The 19,442-nt window shown below is 58.6% G+C and overlaps 1 protein-coding gene across 4 annotated transcripts; it reads right to left on the minus strand.

Moving 5' to 3' along the window:
- Positions 1-467: 467 nt before the first annotated feature.
- On the minus strand, positions 468-18,526 carry TMEM179 (transmembrane protein 179). Of its 4 annotated transcripts, none has more exons than XM_072840126.1 (7): positions 18,435-18,526; positions 16,302-17,208; positions 12,291-12,482; positions 11,445-11,719; positions 5,161-5,298; positions 4,438-4,516; positions 468-3,087 (listed from the first exon to the last, which is right to left on the minus strand). In XM_072840126.1, the coding sequence occupies exons 4-7, from the start codon at positions 11,612-11,614 to the stop codon at positions 2,908-2,910; spliced, it is 567 nt and encodes a 188-aa protein (XP_072696227.1). In that variant the 5' UTR covers positions 11,615-11,719; positions 12,291-12,482; positions 16,302-17,208; positions 18,435-18,526; the 3' UTR covers positions 468-2,907. The 4 variants fall into 4 exon arrangements, with proteins under 4 accessions (XP_072696227.1, XP_072696226.1, XP_072696228.1 ...); XM_072840125.1 differs by having other exon boundaries at positions 15,792-17,208; XM_072840127.1 differs by lacking the exons at positions 16,302-17,208; positions 18,435-18,526 and having other exon boundaries at positions 12,291-12,522.
- Between the last annotated feature and the right edge of the window lie 916 nt (positions 18,527-19,442).

Here is a 19,442-nt window from a genome sequence, read left to right on the forward strand (position 1 = left end):
CTGTCCCCTGTTCCAGGTGGGGAAACAGGCTGGGAGAGGTTGGGTCATGTGCCCAAACCGTGGGGTAGGCACAGGCCTCAGGCTCGGCCCCGTCCAGCCCGGTCCCGACGGGGGGAAGCCCCGCCAATGCCCCGTCTCTGCAACGACACCCCAGCTCTGGAGGGTCCGCAAGACTATGAGCCACGGCTTCGGGGAGACGCTGCTCAGCAGGTGCGCCACGACCCCGAGACGTCCGTCCTCACACCTGGGGGAGCCGAGACGGGCCGGGCGAGAATGGAGCCCCCAGAACACGTGCACGGGGGAGGGCCCCGCCACGGGAAGGCCCCCCTAAGCCCGCCAGTCTCTGAAGCCGCAGGAACACACGCGGGCAGGTTTTTAAATCTCAGAAACGGAGGAAACCTAGAAGCGGGGAGGCGAGGGTGGGGCGGGGACGTGGGGGGGCCGGCGCCCGAGTCCACACCCCGGGCTCAGGACCTCTGTGTTTATTTTGACTTTGACAAACATACATTTAAGGGGAAGACTCGCTACTGTGGATTTCCTCAGCAGAATTAAAGCCGCGCGGCCGCCCCCAGCTGGGAGAAGCAAGGCACCCCAGAGGCGATCCCGTGGCCCTCTCAGGAAGCCTGGGGGGGCCCCTGCCTTTCCTGTCCTGCCCCGGGGCCCCCGTCCCCCGCCCGCTGCAGGGCACACAGCTCAGTCCCACTACGCATCCAGGGGCTCAGCTGTCCCTTCCCGGCAGCCCCGGGCACGGACGTCGGGAGGTGCCGGGTACCCCCAGCCTGGGACAGGCCTGTGCCAGTGACCACCCCGCTCTGCAAGTGACATGTAGGTGACGTCCCTGCCAGCCTGAGCAAGGGGCTGCCCCAGGCCGGCTCCGAACAACCCATGAGTGGCAGCTGCCAGGGCAGACCCCAGCCTGCCGGGGACCCTCGGCTCCAGAAGCCCACGTCCTGCCCCTGCTCCTCCTTCCCGGGGCCTGGCTGGTGGCTGGGAACAGACCGGAGCTCTCGGGGACTGGAGAGTCCCCACAGCCTGTGCATGAGGGCTGGGGTGAGACCCGATCTGCTGGGGGCCTCAGTTATGCCAAAACAAGTCCCGCAAGGACCCAGCGGCTCTGCCTGGCGTCCTCGGCCGAGTGCCTCTGAGACACCAGGAGCCTCATCCACACGCCCGGATCTCCACGGACAGGCACCAGCCGAGCAGCATCCGCACAGGCGACCTGCGGGCCCCCTTCCCTGGCCCAGGCTGCCTGCCCTACTCAGCGCCTCAGTCCAGACCCAGATCCGTGGCCTCCGGACATCCTGTGCCCCCCATCTGGGAGACCAAACCGGCCTCTGGCAGCACGAGGCATGGACGGGGGGCGCCGGGTCTCTCCTTCCCTGGAGGGTGGGGGCAGCAGGACGGTGAGCCCGGGAAAGCAGAATGGCTCACTGAGCCCGGGGAAGGGGGCCCCGCTCCTGGACAGTACTCGGAGGACTGTGTGCGGATGCAGAAGTCGGGGAGCCCTGTGAGGGGGGACCCATAGCCAAGCAGCCCCAGGTTGCTCACCACTGAGCTCTGGTCCCAGTTCCCTACCCCAGCTCCCCCTCCGGATGATGTGTGGATGGGGTTGTGCCCTCTGGGGGCCTCGGTGCTGTGCACACATCAGATGGGAAGGCATCCCCTCGTTGGGGTGCCGGGGCACTGGGGGCACCCCCGTGGGTGGAGATACAGAGCTCTGCTCACACCTTCCGCTGCACACACACTCACACATACACACTCATACTCCCATTGCACATGCACACATTTCCACTCAGGCTCATATGCACTCACATTCTCATGCCCACTCATGCTCACACTCACACCCGTGGACATGCATGCTCACACAGCTCGCTCCCACACTTGTACATGTGCGTGCTTATGTGCACATGCACACTCACACTCGTACATAGGCACTCACAAAGAACTGCACTCGTGTGTGCAGTTAACACATTCAGACGCTCACACACCCTCCCCATGCAGACCCACACGCATGCACACACACACATCACACACACCCTCACACGCACTTACAGACAGCGCCGTGGCACCTGCCTTGTCCCTCCCTCCCTAGGAGGTAGGACCCCCCAGCCCACGTCCCCACCCCCCACCCCCCTACACTGTGAGACAAACGCTGGGGCCCAGGTTCCTCCCAGGCAGGGGCACACGTGGCTCCCCCAGCAAGTCCTGTGGCACGGGGTGCGGGCTCCTAGCTCTGGCAGCACAGCCACTTCCCAGGATGGCCACCCGGCCACCACCTGACTGGCCCTGTGATGCCGAGACCCAGGCCCGGCCACCCGGGGACTCGGCCCTGCGGAGGCAGTGGGGGAAGTGCAGAGCCAGGAGGTCGAGACACACGGCAGAGAGCTCGTTCCTGCAGTGGGCCCCCTGCTCCCACGCGCTGCTCAGGAGCAAGGGACAAGAGTGGCGTCCGGCCATCGCGGGCTGGGGTCATCCTGGGGACACGGGCTGCTGCCACAGAATGGGGCACAGACTCACGCCTGGGCAAGCCGGTGTGGAGACGGCATCCGGCTGAGGCACGAGCCGCAAGCCCTGCGGCCAGAGGCATCCAAGGGGGTGGGCGCTCCCCGCACCGAGGCTCGCCCAGCCCGTGGCCCCTGGACAGGTGCGCTGCGTGTGCGGGAAGCCCGGAGGACGTCCCGCAGTCTCTGTGTGTCCCCGCGGGAGGGCTGGCGCCCGCCCCACTCACCACCACACTCAGGGCGGGAATGGGGTGCTTGGGTGAGCGGGGTCGCTCACGTCGCGCAGAGCCGAGGGGAGACATGCAAGGCAAGGGGCAGGCAGGGCCGGGCAGACCGTCCCCGGGGTTGGCCCGAGGGCCCTGGGCGGGGCGAGGGGGCATCCAGGGCCGGGCTCCCCTGGCCACAGCTAGATGACAGCGCTCTTCTCCTCCTGGAAGGAGGCGCGGGGGGTCGGCCTGGCCAGCAGCAGCTCCTTCTCATGGACCAGGTTGTCTAGCAGGTCCTCCTGGCGGTAGTTGTGGTAGACTTTCAGGAAAGCCAGGATGGTGATGGCCAGCCAGGCCAGCCACGAGGCCCAGAGGCCGAACTACGCAGAGGGCAGAGGTAGGGTCAGGAGGCCGGCCGGACCCGCCATCCGCCGCCCGGTGCGCCCACCCGCCTGCCCGGGCAAAGGCGCGACCGCTTCAGGGACAGGACCGGGGCGAGCTCCGGGGTCCGCCGCGCCTCCTGCCTCGCGCCACCACCCCTCCTGGTACGTGGCGGCCAGCCCTCTGAACCCCAAGCTGCGCGATGCTCGGGGGGACCCCGGCCCCCGGCTCCGCAGAGAGCCCGTCTAAACACGGCCTCCCCCACCGCTAGAGCAAACCGACCTTTAGCTGCCGTCACCAAACACTGAAGGAGAAACGATTTAATCGGAACCAGGCCTGAGCCACATCAAACAGATTCTCCTTGGGGGTTATTTGTCACCAGCCCCAGCTCACGCCTTCCTAATCTAATTGGTGTAAATGAGGCTGAAGCAGTCTCCACCAAATGTTCATGCAGGTGTCTCTGGCAGTTTCAGCTCCTCTCAGCAAAGAACCTTCGGACCCACTGGATGTCCAACCCCCTAGAGGCTCCTCCCCTGAAGGAAGGGTCCTCAGACCGGCCACTGGCCCCCGTGAGCCCTGAGAGGCAGGTCTGGGGTCCGGTAATGGACCTGGATGCCAGGGAGCCCTGCTCAGCGCTGGAAGGAGCCAGTCCCACCCAGGCACCCGTCACCAGCGTCATCTGCCTGGACACAGATGCAGATTTTGAGAAACAGACCCTCACTGACCACTAACAAACCCTGACGCTCCTGCATCCCAGCCCGCGGGGTCCCCAGAGATGTACCGGAGGGCAGGGAATGCAGCTTACACAGGCTGTCCCCCCACATCACAGGCTGGACCCCTAAGCCCCTCCTCAGACACCGCATCAGCTTCCCCGGCCCGGGAACACCCACGAGCGCCCCAGCATTTTCGGAGGGTGCCCACCTGGCACCAAGCTCCCGACCCGGCACTACAGATCCAGGATCTGATGCCTCATTTCCTTCCACCTGGCCTACAGCCACTGCCTGAGCCCCCGGACCTCACTCCTGCAGCGAGCTCTGGTGCCCGCTCTCCCAGGATGCCCCTGCCTCACCCCCTCTCCACTGCCACCTGCAAGACCCCCTGCTTCAGTCTCGGAGATCCAGCCTCCTCCCACCCCCTTCCGGGAAGCCTTCCTGGCTATACCGCTCACTCAGCTGTATCTCCTCTGCCTGGCCCCACCCTCAGCCTCCCCTGGGGGAGGGCTGCGCTCAGTGAACGTCCAGAGGAATGGACCCCTCCCCAAAGTGCTTGCTTCCCTGAGCACCAGGCAGCCCCCCACCAGAACAGCCCCCCCACCAGAACGCCCCGCCCACCAGAACAGCCCCGCCTACCTGGGCGATGGCAAACTGGTCGTAGAAGGCAGAGTTGTCCACGTTTAGCTCCAAATTGATGTCCTGGAGCTCTTCACAGCTGAAACAGCAAGACGTGGGGTGGCAGGTGACACTGGGACACGGAGCACAGGGAGCTGCACGCAGCAGCCCCAAACAGTGACGCAGCTGTCCTGGCCCCAAAGGCCTCATCCCTGACCCCCTCCGGCCCAAAAGCTGCTGCTCACGCTCCTCTCCCATTGCTATCGCTGCCTGCCAACCCTCCAGCAGCAAACCCGGCTCAGCACTCCCCAGGCCCCTCTGCAGGCAGCCCAGAGTGGGGTCCCCGGGCCTTGCTGTGTGGCCACATCAGAGCGCACTGGGCCTCCGTCTCCACACCCCGGGTGTGCGAGGCCCTCTTCTCTTGTGAAGGGGCATTGACATGAAGGAGGCAGGTCCAGGAAAGGCTCTGGCCGGGTGTGCACAGGTGGGGGCCCAGGCAGGAAACCTCGGGCTCGAACGGGATTCTCCTATATTTGCCATTCACAGAGAAGGCAGGGGGTGGCCTCTACTGCACTGGTTTTCATGAGGAAATAACAAAAATATTAAGGGGAAACTTATCTTATGGGTTTTATACTGTAGTATAAGGCTCCCCCATAATCCATTTATGTTTCTTTTTTCAGGATGTATTTATTGCACCAGGACGACGTCTGGGGGCAGCAGGGGTGGGGCAGCGCCCAGGCCCACCTGTGGGGCACGGTGCCCTTCTCAGTGATGGCGTCACACCACATGGTGAAGCCCACGCTCACGATGGTGCTGGCGATGAAGACGAGGAAGACCACGGAAGCGCTGACCAGGAGGTTCAGGAAGGCATAGAGGAAGGAGCTTCGGGAGAGGACAGGAGAGGACAGTCACCGTGCGCCACCACCCCAGGGTCCCCACAACAGCCCAGCAGGGCCAGGAGACAGCTCGGGCCTGGGCTGGATGGGGTAATGGGGCCATGCGGGGCCACCGGGGCCACCTTCCCCTCCCTCGCTGTCCCGCACCCCAAAGCCCCATCCCAGCCTCCCCAGGGCCTGGAGTGGAAGCGCATGTCAACCCTGCCCTACAGAGGAAGCAGAGCCAAGATCCCAACCCAGTGGTGTTTGCTTCCAGCACGTTAGGACCAGCACAAGCTGAAGAGCAGGACACCCTTTCCAGGCCATTGCCCCACCCGGCCTCCCTGAGGCCCTGTGCCCACATGGTCACCAACACTGCTGGCCTGGACCTGCGTCACGGCCTTGTGGTGTGACCCTGCTCTCATCTAAAAGGCCCGGCTGTGATGGGGTGGGGGTGTGGAGAGCGCCGGAGGCAGGGCCAAGAAGACAGGCCACACGGACCCGGGTGCCTACACGGGACACCAGTGTTTGCTCTCTGGCGGCACGGGGCCTGGGGTCGCAACACAGCAGCCCACCCCACCACCCCGCCATCTCCGAATCATCCCCTGGAGACTCAGAGTCCTGCACGGGAGCCTCGGTCAGGCCTGGCTGAGCCTGGGTGCGTGCGGGGGGACCCGAGGGCGTCCTCGGGAGGGGCGGCAGCACCGGCCACCCTCGCCGCAGTGGACATCTTTGCCATCAACCCATCAGGTCTGAGGGGCACGATCACACCAGCCAGGAAAGCAGTGCGGCTGCTGTCAGGGGCCGGAACCGCGGCCGGCGCGAAGCACAGATCCACGCACCGGTCCTTGTCCACCTGTTCACTCGCCAAGCACTCTCTGAGCATCCGCCCGCCCTGTGCTGGGCCCTGAGGACAGGGAAATAACCATGCCCCAGTCCCGGCCCCCGCAGGCCTCCCAGCCACGGGCAGGCGATAAACCGAGGTCAGCGGCACCCAGGTGGAAGCAGGCGCCAGCAGGCCACGCTGCTGCACAGGCGCAGGGGCAGGAGGGGCTGGGGGCATGAACGGGAGGCAAGAGGGGACCAGGCTGCAATCCCAGAATCACACCCAAAAATCACACCCAGGAGAGTGGGGCCAGCCAGCGTGTTCGTACTCTCACTCACAAGGACGCCCGGGGGCCTCGACCAGAGGCGACAAAGGTGAGCACCCCGTGCCAGCGCGCTCAGCACCCGGCCTAGGCCCCCACCTGAGCTGACTGGGGCCACCCTCAGGACAGCTCAGGGTCGAGGGCGCACATGTTTGCTGCCCGAACTTATCTGTGCTGCCTGAGTTGATCAGTGTTTGTGGGTGGGCTCCAGGCCCCCTGCCCACAGCAGATTACCCGAGGGCCCCACACTCTGCAGATCCTCACCCCTCCATCCTCCACCGGAGGGGCTGCCCCAAGTAGACCATGCAGTGACCTCTCTCCCTGGATTGGGTTGAGCTCAGCCAGTGGGGGCCCCGGGCCTGGGGTACAAGGAGAGGTGGGAGGTGCTCATCCCCAGGGCCCTGCCGGGGGGCGCCCCCACTTGCTGTCCCCCTACCAAAGGTCAGCACGCCTCTCCAGGCGGCCTCATCCACATAACCCTCCCCATGTGGACCCTGCGGCCAGAGGAGGTGACAGGGCCATTGCAGGGCCCACGGCTGGCCCACATGCTCGTCTCTGCCAACCGCTCTCCTCAGGTTCCCCTCACGTGGGCGAGCCATCTGTTTCTAGCTGGGACCCCGATGGACAAGCCTAAACTGCAAAATCCACTGGGCCCTGCAAAAGCCAATAAGAGGTCAGGGGGTTATAAATAGTTATAAAGGGGTAGGTTCTGGCCGCCCCAGCTCCGAGGAGGTCCAGGCACAGCAGGGTGTCAAATCCGGCCCGCCTCTTGGCCAGCTGTGTGACCTCAGCAAGTTGCTGTCCAAGCCCCAATTTCTCCCTTTGTAAATTGGGTGGCAAGAGCCCCCCACTGGGTCATTGTGGAAACTGAGGGAGCTTATGTGGGCAAGGGAGCCCGGGAAATAACCGCCAGGGTGCTGGCTCCTGAGCACACACTCCCTCCCCAGGACAGGCCTCCACCCACCCACAACCCTGACCTGGCCTGCCTGGAGCTGTGTGCACGGGGCTGGGCCTGCAGCCACAGGACACAGAAGCGGGGGAGCAGGCCGGGCAACCAGATACCTGGAGACTGTGGCTGGGGCCCAGCTGTGCCCCCTGCGGGACAGCGGGGTTAGGCAGGGCTCTGGGAGTCCACTCCCAGGAGCTAATGCTCCAAGGAAAGCAGAGGTTACCCAGAGCCTACACCCCGACTTCATTTTTGTTTTAAGATTTTATTTATTCCTGAGAGACAAAGAGAGAGGCCGAGACACAGGCAGAGGGAGAAGCAGGCCCCACGCAGGGAGCCCGATGTGGGACTCGATCCCAGGACCCCAGGGTCACACCCTGAGCCGAAGGCAGGCCCCCAACCGCTGAGTCACCCAGGTGAGGCGTCCCTCCCCCCAGACTTTAGATGGCCACTTGACTCCAACCAAGGAGAATGGAGTGGTCCCGGGGGACAGGACTGAGCTTCCCCAGGCAGAGCACAGAAGGCCAGATGGCCGGGACAGCCGGTTCCCTGGGTGCCCTCCACCTGCCCACAGCCTTCCATGTCCCGCCAGGCATCCTGCCCAGCAGGGCCCCAACATCCTGGGCGAACCAGCTGCTGCCCCCAGCAGGCCTTCCTAGAGGGAAGGAGGGCCAGGGTGCACGGGACATGCCGGGCAGGCAACCACCCCACCTCAAATCCTGCTCCTTGGCATCCTCCACGCTCTGTACTGAACTCTAGAGAGGCACGCCGGCAGCTTGTCGGTCCCTGCGTGGCCACCCCCAGGGAACTCCCCCACCTCCATTCTGAGACCTGCCCCCTCCCGCCCTCAGGGGGTTTACAACAGAACCTCCAAGAGCCAGGAAACCTGACTGTCTGGAGACTCCAGCCATATCCCTATTAAACAGGTAGAATGTAGGGTTCTCCTGCCACGACAGGAAGGTGGCACCCCATCCTATAAGACAGCGGCGGTGGGGGGCTGAGGTCATCCCCCCAACAGCCTCCTCCCACTGCCCAGGTCCGTTCCTGGTCTCTTTCCGTGGAACCTGCCTGGGCTTCACAGAGTTTTGAAGAATTGAGTGTGTCACCCCGCCCCCCAGAATCCACAATGCGCCCCCCTGCCCACTCCCCAAGGACCCACAGGGCAGTGCCAAAAAAACTAATAAACCAGGAAGGCCGGCACACACAGGGTTAACGCCATCTCTCTCCAGCCTCTCAGGGTGCCGGCCGGATGTGCCGTCTCCATGGTGACAGCTATCCCGGTCCCGGGAAGCCCTGGGAGCGATTTGCAGGCTGGGGACATGTGTGGGCCGGCAGATGGGTTGTTTTGACCCAGCGCTCCCCAGCCGTCAATCATAAACTGCTGCCACCTGCACTCTCCAAGGGCTTCTGCTCAGGCAAAGCGCCCCAGGCCCCCAGGCCTGTGACCACCCTCAGGTCACCCCGGTGCCCCCCCGCCAACAAGCACCCCAGGAAGCCACAGGTGCCACAGATTCCTTCAGTCACCGGGATGAAGCCTCCTGCAAAAGCTGCCCCAACCCCTTGGCCCTGCACGCTCCTGGGCACAACTGTCCGGGCCCCCACTTGGCCCAGGGACACACCCCACAGGAGGAGGGAGGGGACCACAGACAGGGTCTTACCCAGGCCCTGGGGACCCGGCCGTGAGCCCCTCCCAGATGAAGGGCAGGGCTCCTGGCGGGTCTCCGCAGTCACAGCAGCCAACGCCAGAGCAGTGTGGACGCTGGCCCTAAGCAGGTAGGACCCTCTAGAGCTCCAAGTCTGGCGGCAGGACTGACGTCCCAGTGGGCTGGACACCTGGGGCCCTCGCCATCCCACGAGCTCACTCCAATGGCCCTACCCAGCCTCCTGCCCGCCTGGCCTGCTCCGTGCGGCCTGACCAACAGCTGAGCTGGGACTGGCTTCTCCAGGTTCCCATCCTGCCTGTGGCTGCACAAGGCAGGCCCAACCTTTCTGACCTCGAGGTGTTCCAGTGTCTAGCTGGTGAGGACCTATAAGCAGCTCTCTAGGTATGGCCCAGCCTCTGTGGCTCAGACCAATGCGAGATTCCAGAGCCCCAAAACACCCCCAGAGACTGGGCATGAGAAAGACAGAGCTAAGAGCCCCAGAGCCTTCAAGAAAGGAATCCTGGTCATGCAGGACTGCCCATTCCCCACAAATTGGGCAGCAAATCTGGGGAGTGTCATCATACAGCTGTAAGATGGGGTCTCTTGAGGCCATTTGTCTTATAGGGACAAGGTGGAGCAATGGGCATGAGCTGATGGTCAAACCATGCTCCCCCCATAGCCTGTGCCCACTGGCCTCAGGCAGCTTCCAGGACTGAAGGGACCTCAGCTACCCTACCCTGCTGACCGTCCATCCTTTTCCTCAGACCCTGTCTCATACCCAGAGATGTTTCCCTGTCCCCATCTGCACAGAACACTGACTAGGTGACACCCAGGCTTGGCAACATGCGTGCAGATGACATCTCAGATGCCTCCCGGGGACACCAGCCATCCAGCAAGTTGTGTAAGGAGGAGGCCTGAGGGAGGGCAGGATGGCCCCCTGACTGGCCTGGGCTCACCCTGTGCAGAGCCCCAGCCCCACAGCACCTGGAGGCACCTCAGGCTGACATGTGGCTTCCTGCAGACCCTCAGTCCAGAACCATACTGTAGGCTACTGAACTGCGCCCCCGACAACATGCGTCCGAGGCTTCACCCCACTACCAGTGTGTGTGACCCTAGTTGGGCTTGAGGTCTTTGCAGGTGTCATTCAGCTAAAGATCTCAGGATAGGTCATACTGGATTTAGGGTGGGCCCTAAATCCAACGACTGGTGTCTTTATAAGTAGAGAGAAAGAAACAGAGAGAGAAGAGGCCATGAAAACAGAGACGGTGATAGGAGTGACAAAGCCCCACGCTGAGGGATGTCAAGGGTTGTAGGCCGCTACCAGCAGCTAGCCTAGTAAGGATCCTCCCTCCAGAGGGAACCCACCCTGCCGACACCTTGATTTTTTTCTTCTGGCCTCCAGAACTGTGGCCGAATAAATTGTTTTAAGCCCCAGCTTATGGCACTTTGCTAGAGCAGCCCGGGAAACTCACACACGTGGGCTGCTGGACCTCACCCTCCACTGGGTGTTTCAGTCCCCACAGTAGGCTGTCCCATCCTCTTCACCTTGCCACCCCTGTCACTCCTCTCTGGCCCCTCTGTCCAGGCCCAAGCCAAGCTGAGGGCTCTGGGGAGTCCCCACCTGACCTCCTACCCACAGTGACCCTCAGAGCAATAGCTTATCTCTCATGTCCCCAAAAGAAGAGAAAAGCCCCTGAAAACTGCCAATGGTTGATGGATGGGGCCAGGGCAGGGTGGGGTCTGGGAAAGGGCTAGATTTCCCCTGCAGATGTGAGGCAGGCGAGGGGCAGGAGGGATTGTGGTGGGTCCACAAGGGGTCCCAGGGGTGGAGGCCATAGAATGCTACAGGCTGAGGGCCCCAGGGGAACCACATCCCACTCTCAAGAACTGTGCCAGGGCAGGAAAGGCCAAGAGGCACACGGAGGCCGGGAGGAGGGAGGCCTCCTGGACCTGCTTGCTGCTCCCTGTCTGTCATGCATCCTCAGCCGAGCCTGTGGCCCCACCATCCTCATCCTTCCCAGGAGGATGGGGGTGGGGATGAGGAGAGGACTCCCCAGTTTGCCTTGTCAGCCACCTGCCTGGCCCGTCCCTCCCCTGCACCTGGAGTAGGCCTGAGCCGGCAGGCCAGGGAGGGCCCAGGGAGGGCCCAGGCCGGCTCAGAGATGACGATGCAACATTTGCTCTCCGGGGGGAGGGAGGTGATGCAAGTAGTGGCCTTGTCCGGAGCGCAGGCGACCCTCAAGGTGCCCAGGCTCCGCGCAGACAAAGGGCAGTGTGCACGGAGGCGCTGAGCACCCAGGGTTGATATGTTGGGGGCCTGCGAGCTCCCCGGAAGAGGGAGGGTGTCCCGCTCCTCCGAGGCGGGGAGGAGGCTGGGGGCTCCGCGGGCTGGGAAGGGCCCCAGGCCCCGACTTACCCCTCGTGTCCCTTGCAGAGGAAGAAGAGCGTGCGCCAGGCGTGCGCGGCGGCGAGCAGCAGCGACAGGAGGCTGGCCAGCAGGCTGAAGCGGCAGGCGGCCGGCGGGCCCCACTCCTGCACCGTGAAGCGCTCGCGCTCCTGCACCGTCAGGTTGGCGCTCAGCCACATGCCCTCGGTGAACAGCAGGCAGCGGCCGCGGAAGTCGTGGCCATTCTCGGACAGCGGCACCACCACCACGAAGCTGAACAGGAAGGCCAGGAAGTAGCACACGCACTGCGCGAAGAGGAAATTGTTGAGCGCCATGGCTGGCCGGGCCGGGGCCGGGGCCGGGGCCGGGGCCGGGGCCGGGGCTGGGGCCGGGGCCGGGGCTGGGGCGCGGGGCGCGGGGCCGGGGCCGGGGCTGGGGCCGGGGCGCGGGGCTGGGGCCGGGGCTGGGGCGCGGGGCGCGGGGCTGGGGCCGGGGCGCGGGGCTGGGGCTCGGGGCGCGCGGCTGGGGCCGGGGCTGGGGCTCGGGGCGCGGGGATGGGGCCGAGGCTGGGTCTCGGGGCGCGGGGATGGGGCCGGGGCGCGGGGCCGGGGCCGCGCGGGAGGCTGCGCAGTGGAAGCGCCGGCGGGTCCTGCGCGCACCCCGCCCGGGACGCGTGCGCAGCGGCCGAGCGCGGGCGGCGCCTGCGGTCAGCACCGCGGACAGCTCCCGGAGGGCGGGCGGGGGCAGGGCGCGGGGTGCGCGCCTGGGGAGGGATGCACCCGAGAAGGCGCGCGGTGGGGACGCAAGCGGGGACGGGAGCGTGGCCAGGCCGGCGTTTGGAGCCCCGCCTCCGCCGCTAACGGTACCAGGAGCTACCTGTGCGGGCCTCCCATGGGCTGGCCCTGTCCCCAGTCCCCCGTGCGCCTGAAGGACCGGAGGCCGAGGGGTCCAGGAGGGCCGTGTCCAACATGCCCACAGCGCTGCGCGGGGGTGAGGCTGCAGTCCAGGCCGCTACGTTCTTCCGCGGGGGTCCTGGAGCGTGGAGGAGGTGGGGTCAACGGAGTTCATCTGCGGGGGAGGTCGGAGAGGTCGGGGTGGGCGCAAGGAAGAGGGAGCAGTCTGGGAGCTATTTGCGCTTCTCCAGCACCGCACCCTCAGAGGGTACATCTGTTATACTGCCTGACACAAGTAGGGCCCTGAGTTGATATTTGTAAGATAAATAATGGATGCCCCGAGCACCTCATTAAGACAGCCTTTGCTGAGATGGAATCTGCTGATGCATTAATTAATAGAATTAATGCCTTGTCTAGTTCCCTTAAGACTAAAAAGTCACAGTTTAGTCCAATTCCCAGTGCAGAAGCTCTAGTATTGCTCCTTCCAAAAGAAATTGCCAACTGGTTTAAAATTACATCAGCATTTTGTTGCAAGCACTAAAAAACCTTTTTGTTTTATTGCCAAAGCAATACATGCCTTTTTTTTTTTAAAGTCAAGCAGTATAGATATAAATTAAATAAAAAGATAAAAGTGTCCTTCTCATTCTCCCACACCACCCTGCCAACTATCTGGAGTAACCACATTTCTAGACATTTTGCTAAGCGCCTAACCACACACACATACACCATTTACACAAATGCTTCATACTATACATCCCATCCTGCAGGTTGATTCTTGTATTTAGCAATACGTCATGGCTGTTATCCCCTGTCTATAATTCAGATCTATTTTAGTTTCTTTTTTTTAAGATTTTATTTATTTATTTATTCATGAGAGACACACAGAAAGAGAGAAAGAGGCAGAAACACAAGCAGAGGAAGAAGCAGACTCCACGCAGGGAGTCCGACACGGGACTCGATCCCGGGTCCCAGGATCACGCCCCAGGGAGGCAGCACTAAACCGCTGAGCCACCTGGGCTGCCCTATTTTAGTTTTCTTAATAACTGCATAACATTCCACAATAATGATGATTCCACCATTGCTGAACTGTTCCTCTTTGAATGGATGTTTAATTTTTCAATATCTGCTATTTTGAATACTGCTGAGTGGACATCCTTATGCATAGATGCTTGGGCAGGTATTTCTTATAAAGGAAATTCTTAGAAGAGGAATTGCTGTGTCATAGGGTATGCACTTGTGAAGTGTTGACAGAAATTGCCAAACTGGTCTCTAAATATGCTCCACAAATCTAATCTTATATCCATGTCATGGACACCTTCTCCAAAACTGAGAAATATTGGTTGTTTTAAAATTCTATCAGTCTTGCATGGGAGACAATATCTCATTGATTGTAAACCTGGATTCTCCTTATCATCATGAGCTTGAACATCTTTTCTTATGCTTGCTGCCATCGTAATAAGTCTCCTGTGAAGTTGCACCTTCAGTTTGCAGTCACTTCAAAGCATACACCGCAGACCACCCATAGGTCTGTGACAGCAACCCTTTTCTTGGAGAATTCGCTCAGTTTCTGCTATTATTGAGTACCCCAATTCAACCAAAGGAAGCCCTCCTAGGAAATTCAGCATCCATACACCCATAGACAACTTGGGCAAGAGTGAACATCCCATCCATCCATTATCCTGGAGGTTGACAAGTTTGAACATATCTGGGGGTGTTAAACTTGAGGGTTTGGCCAAAACTAAAGAGACCGTGCCAATGAAGAAGGAAGCGACCAATAGGAAAACTACAGAATAAACTGGAAAGATTATTAAATTTCTACCATTTTAAAAGGCACAAGACCCTGACTTTTTTTTTTTACCCTGACATTTTTTTTAAAGATTTTATTTATTTATTCATGAGAGACACAGAGAGAGAGAGGCAGAGACACAGGCAGAGGGAGAAGCAGACTCCATGCAGAGAGCCTCATGCGGGACTCGATCTTGGTCTCCAGGATCAGGCCCTGGGCTGAAGGCAGCGCTAAACCGCTAAACCGCCAAGCCACCCAGGCTGCCCTGACCCTGACATTTTTAAATATGAGTTCTATTTAACCTTCAAAAGTCAAGGGAATTCCCTTGTTATTGAAATAACTCTGGTCCATTAAAAAAAGAAAAAGAAAAAAAAAAGAAAACTCCACAATTCACTTTGTAAAAGTCAGCATTACATTAATGCTAATGCCTCATTAGAAGAATGAGACAAAGAAAGTAGCAAGAGGGCAGCCTGTGTGGCTCAGCGGTTTAGCACCGCCTTCAGCCCAGGACCTGATCCTGGAGACCGGAGATTGAGTCCCATGTCAGGCTCCTTGTGTGGAGCCTGCTTCTCCCTCTGCTGCTCTTGTTTTCTCTCTCTCTCTGTCTGTGTTTCTCATAAATAAATAAAAACAAAATCTGAAAGAAGGAAAGAAAGAAAGAAGAAAGAAAAGAAAGAAAGAAAGAAAGAAAGAAGAAAGAAAGAAAGAAGAAAAGAAAGAAAGAAAGAAAGAAAGAAAGAAAGAAAGAAAGAAAGAAAGAAAGAAAGAAAGAAGAAAGTTTAAAATATTGGCATGTTGGATAAACTCAATGTAGAAGGATAATCAAAAACATGCACTAGTAGGGCAGCCCGGGTGGCTCAGGGGTTTAGCGCCACTTTCGGGCCAGGGCGGGATCCCAGAATCAAGTCCCATGTCAGGTTCACTGCATGGAGCCTGCTTCTCCCTCTGCCTGTGTCTCTGCCTCTCTGTGTGTCTCTCATGAATAAATAAATAAAGTCTTAAAAAAATAATGCACTAGTAACATTTATTATAAAAGCAAGAACAGCTGGGATTATGAAGTCTATCAACAATTTATTTTATCAACAAATAAAGGAGAAAAACTCAAAGTGCTTTTTTCAACAGATACCTAAAAGGCATTTCATACAATTGAATGGCCAATCATTAAAAAAAATTAAAAAAAAAAAAAAAACTGTGGAAGCCAGGAAGAAAATTACCTAAATATGATAAAGACCACCTTTAAAAGATATCAAAATTCAAATCAGGAAAAGAGATGAGATGAGCATTTTCAATATTACAACTGACAATTTATTTGGCAATTCTACCTAATGAAACAAGTCAAGAAATTTAAATATACACTATATCTACAGAAACAAAAAGGCAAAACACTTTTATTGGGGGATAATATGATCATATACTTGAACACTCAAGGGGCACCTGGGTGGCTCAGTCAGTTAAGCATCTGCCATCGGCTTGGGTCATGATCCCAGGGTCCTGGGATGGAGCCCCACGTTGAGCCCTGCTCAGCGGGGAGCCTGCTTCTCCCTGTCCTGCTCCGGCTCCCCCTGCTTGTGTTCTCTTGCTCTCCTGCTCTCATATAAATAAATAAAATCTCAAAAAAAAAAAAAAAACCCACACACACAATACAAAAAAATTCAAATTTGCAATATTGTACAATGACTAGATATAAGATAAACATACAAAACTCAATGTCCTTTCTCTGACATGTTAGGTTGAGTTCCGTAATAGACTCGGAGACTCCGAAATGTACGTGCAGCAACACATGCGGCGAAGCCAGATACAGAGCTGGGTGCAGGGAGAAGCTGTAACAGAGGCTCAGCTACCAACGTGGGAAGCTCTGAGAGTCAGACGGTTGCTTGGAGATGCCCCAAGCTGAGGCAACATCTATTGTCCCCCATTTTCCAGTCAAGGGGTGCCGCCCTGGAGAGGATGAATTATCCTGGGTGAGGCAGCTTGCTTTGGCAGAAGGCAATTTCTAGAGAGAGTCGTGGCTCTGGGCAGGCAGCAGGCAACACTTCTGGCAGTTAGAGGAGTAAGTAGTAAGTAGCTCTGTCCTGAGGGGCTGTAACCAACACACCCTGGCATCCCCTACAGCCCTCGAGGCCAGATCCACCTGCGGCAGATAGTAAGTTCCCCCAGTTTGGGAACAGCTTCTCTAAAGCTCTGCTCTTTGGGAAGATTTCCTCTCACCTCTGCCTTCAGGGCCGGAACCAGAGGTGGGGCTCTACTTTGTCCCACAGACCTTTCCCCCTCGTAAGTGTTCTCAGGTTAAGTCCAGCAGACTCCTGCTCCTGCGGCTCCGCTGTGACTTTTTGCTGTGACTATTCCTGATGTAGCTGTGCCGTGTCTCTGTTCTGGTGGACGGCTGCTGGGTGGGCATGACTCTATTATGATGCGGTGGGTCAGGGACAATCCCGGTCATGTCGGTCGATTCTGGCTGTGTGGTCACCTAATGTCTCGCAGTTAGGCCCTCCGCCTCCTCCAGAGCCAGCAGCAAGCCGGAGCTGTAGCATAAGTGGATCCAATTCTCCTCTGTAGACGCAGGGCCTTGCTCTGGAACCTTAGTGTCTGCATTGTGACGATCCTATTGGGCTTTATCATAAACTCCACACAGCATCTTTCCCACCATAAATGCCTCTAACACCACAGGCAGAAGCTCGGCCCCTGTGTACGTCCCAAGGGACGCGCGTACCATACTTAGCATTTCTACAGGGTCTTTTCCGGCTCTGTGACCCAATCAAAGACGGCAGCCTTCCCTTCCGTGTCACTCAGGATGCTCACATGTGGAGTCAGCGAGCTTCAGAACCCCAAGAGGCCTCCAAGTATCGCACTCCCTCCTCCTTGGTGATGGCAGGTGCAGGATGCAGTAATCTGTTCTTTCCTTCACAGAGGACGTCCCAGCACGCTATGGACCACTGAACTCCTAAGCAGGTGCCAGTGTGGTGGCCTCCTGAGCCCTGCAGAGCTCACGCGCCTTAACGAGGCCTCCAACATACTTGCCACTTCTTGTTCCTTCAACTCAGATTAGCATGATGTCACTGACACAGTGGGCCGCTGTGACAGTAGGAAGTGTGTCCAGATGGTTCGGTCCTTTGAGCTACATTATGACAGAGGACAAGAGAGTTAGCACAGCCCTGGGGCGAGACTGAGTGAACACTGTCGTTCCTCCCACACAAAAGCAAACCGCTTCTGGTGGGATGGGAATGACATTTGCCAGATCAACGGCTGAATGTCGCGTACTAGAGGGACACATTATTCTGCTCTGCAAAGACAGCAGATCTAGAAAGGAGGCTGTGGTTCAGACTCCTGCTTGCTTGTGTTTGTGGGGGGCCCACTGTCACCCCGTAGAACACATCCGGCTCATGCAGGCGCCAAGATGCTGACTCAGATGGCGATGGTGGGGACCACCCCCTACACCCTCTAGGTCTTCAAAATGATTCTCATCTCTGCCACTCCCTCCAGGATTGGAGATCGGTTTTGTATGGGGGTACTTCCGGAAGCTTTGACTGGCCTTTCCCTCCGTGGAAACAAAGTACAGATTCTTCCAGCCAAGTGTATACATTTCCAACTATTTAAACATTCGAGAACCCAGTAAATGACAACAGGTGACCCATCATGAGCCCAGAGCTCTGTTTATTACCTGGGCACCTAGCATAGCCAGGAGGCCAAGGTGACCCTGTGCCCCCTGGGGATTGATTTTCTTTTTTTTTTTTTTTAAGATTTTATTCATTTATTCATTAGACTCAGACAGAGGCAGAGAGAAAAGCAGGCTCCCTGCAGGGAGCCAGTGTGGGACTCCATCCCAGAACCCCGGATCAGGACCTGAACCAAAGGCAGATGCTCAACAACTGAACCACCCAGATGCCCTGGGGATTGATTTCGACTCAAACCCTGTACCAAACCATCCTTGAAACAAGTGGGCATTTCCCGTTCCCCCGTGAAGGTGCCTGAGCAATGTCTGAGATCCTCTCAGGGAAGGATAGGGAGTCAGCCTCCAAACATGTGCCTCAGCGTGGCTGGCCTTTCGTCCTGAACTTCAGCTGGTCCTTCGGCCAGTGGGTTCTGGGTCTGTAGCCTGGCTCAGGTCTGGAAATGGGACCTTTCCAGCAAGGGATCATGACTCCATGTTTCCAAGGGGCTGCCCTGGGTCTCGTCCACTACTCACTCCCTTGATGCTCTGGAGTGTGGAGTGGACAACAAGCTGTCTGTCTTCTGGGGACACCGGTCTGATCACCCATCTCACGCAGGTGCGTGTTCTTTAGGTCCTGAAGGTCCCTCAGGGCATGCTCGCTCCCCTCCCAGCAGCAGTTGACTATGACTTACCGTGTCATTGGTCCCATTGCCGGCAGGGGAGTCTAGCAGACCCCTTCCCAGAAGTTGTGTTCTCTTGGGGGGCAGGGATCCCTGTGTCACCCTCAAGCAAGATGCTAAGGATTGAACCAAAAGAAGATATGTTGAAGTCCTAACCCCGGGTACCTCAAAATGTGACCTCATTAGGAGATAAGGATAATCTTCACAGAGGTGATCAAGGCAAAATGAGGTTGCGGGGTGGGCCCTAACCAACCATGACTGGTGTCCTTATCAAAAAGAGGGATTGCAGACAGATCCACATGCAAAGAGCACACAGGCGGGGGGTCACCAAAGATGCGGCAAACTCCGGAATTTATGAGATCCTGCGAGAGTCTCTCTCGAAGCCTCAGAAAGAACCAGTCCTGCCCATACCCTAACCGCAGACATGCAGCCTCCAGAAATGGGAGTGAGTAAATGTCTGTTGTTTGAGCTCCCCAGTGTTGGGGGGTTTGTTTGGGCAGCCCCAGGACACTGATCCCCAAGGGAGTACTTGACTTTAACCCAGAATGGGAAGGGGAGGGGGCCACTTCCGTGGGCCCTGGGATTGTGAGGACCTGGGGGCCGTGATTTCTGAGCTTGTGCCCAGGTCAGGCTCCCTGGGAAGCAGTCTGAGCCTGGCCCTTGCAGGGAGGGCTTCTGGGAGGGGCGCTGTGACCAGCAGCTGGGAACAGAAAGTACAAAGTCCAGATGGGGTGAGGGTCAACATGCAATCTCGGGGCTGGCCTCCACTGGCCCTGCATGCCTCGGGCCACCACAGCGTTCTTGTCGTGACCTCATTTTGACTTGATCACCTCTGTGAAGATTATCTTTATCTCCAAATGAGGCCACCACAGCCACATGCTGACCAGTCACAGAAGCAGCTGCCCTGGGACAGGGCCTTGACCTCAGCCAGGAGCCTGGGAAGAGGGCAGTGTTCCATGGATGCTCGGGAATGACTGCTTCCCCTCCAAAGCAGAGCTGCTACAGAATGGAATGCTGGCG

The sequence above is a fragment of the Canis lupus genome, chromosome 9 (genome assembly GCF_048164855.1).
Source record: "Canis lupus baileyi chromosome 9, mCanLup2.hap1, whole genome shotgun sequence".
NCBI lineage: Eukaryota > Metazoa > Chordata > Mammalia > Carnivora > Canidae > Canis > Canis lupus.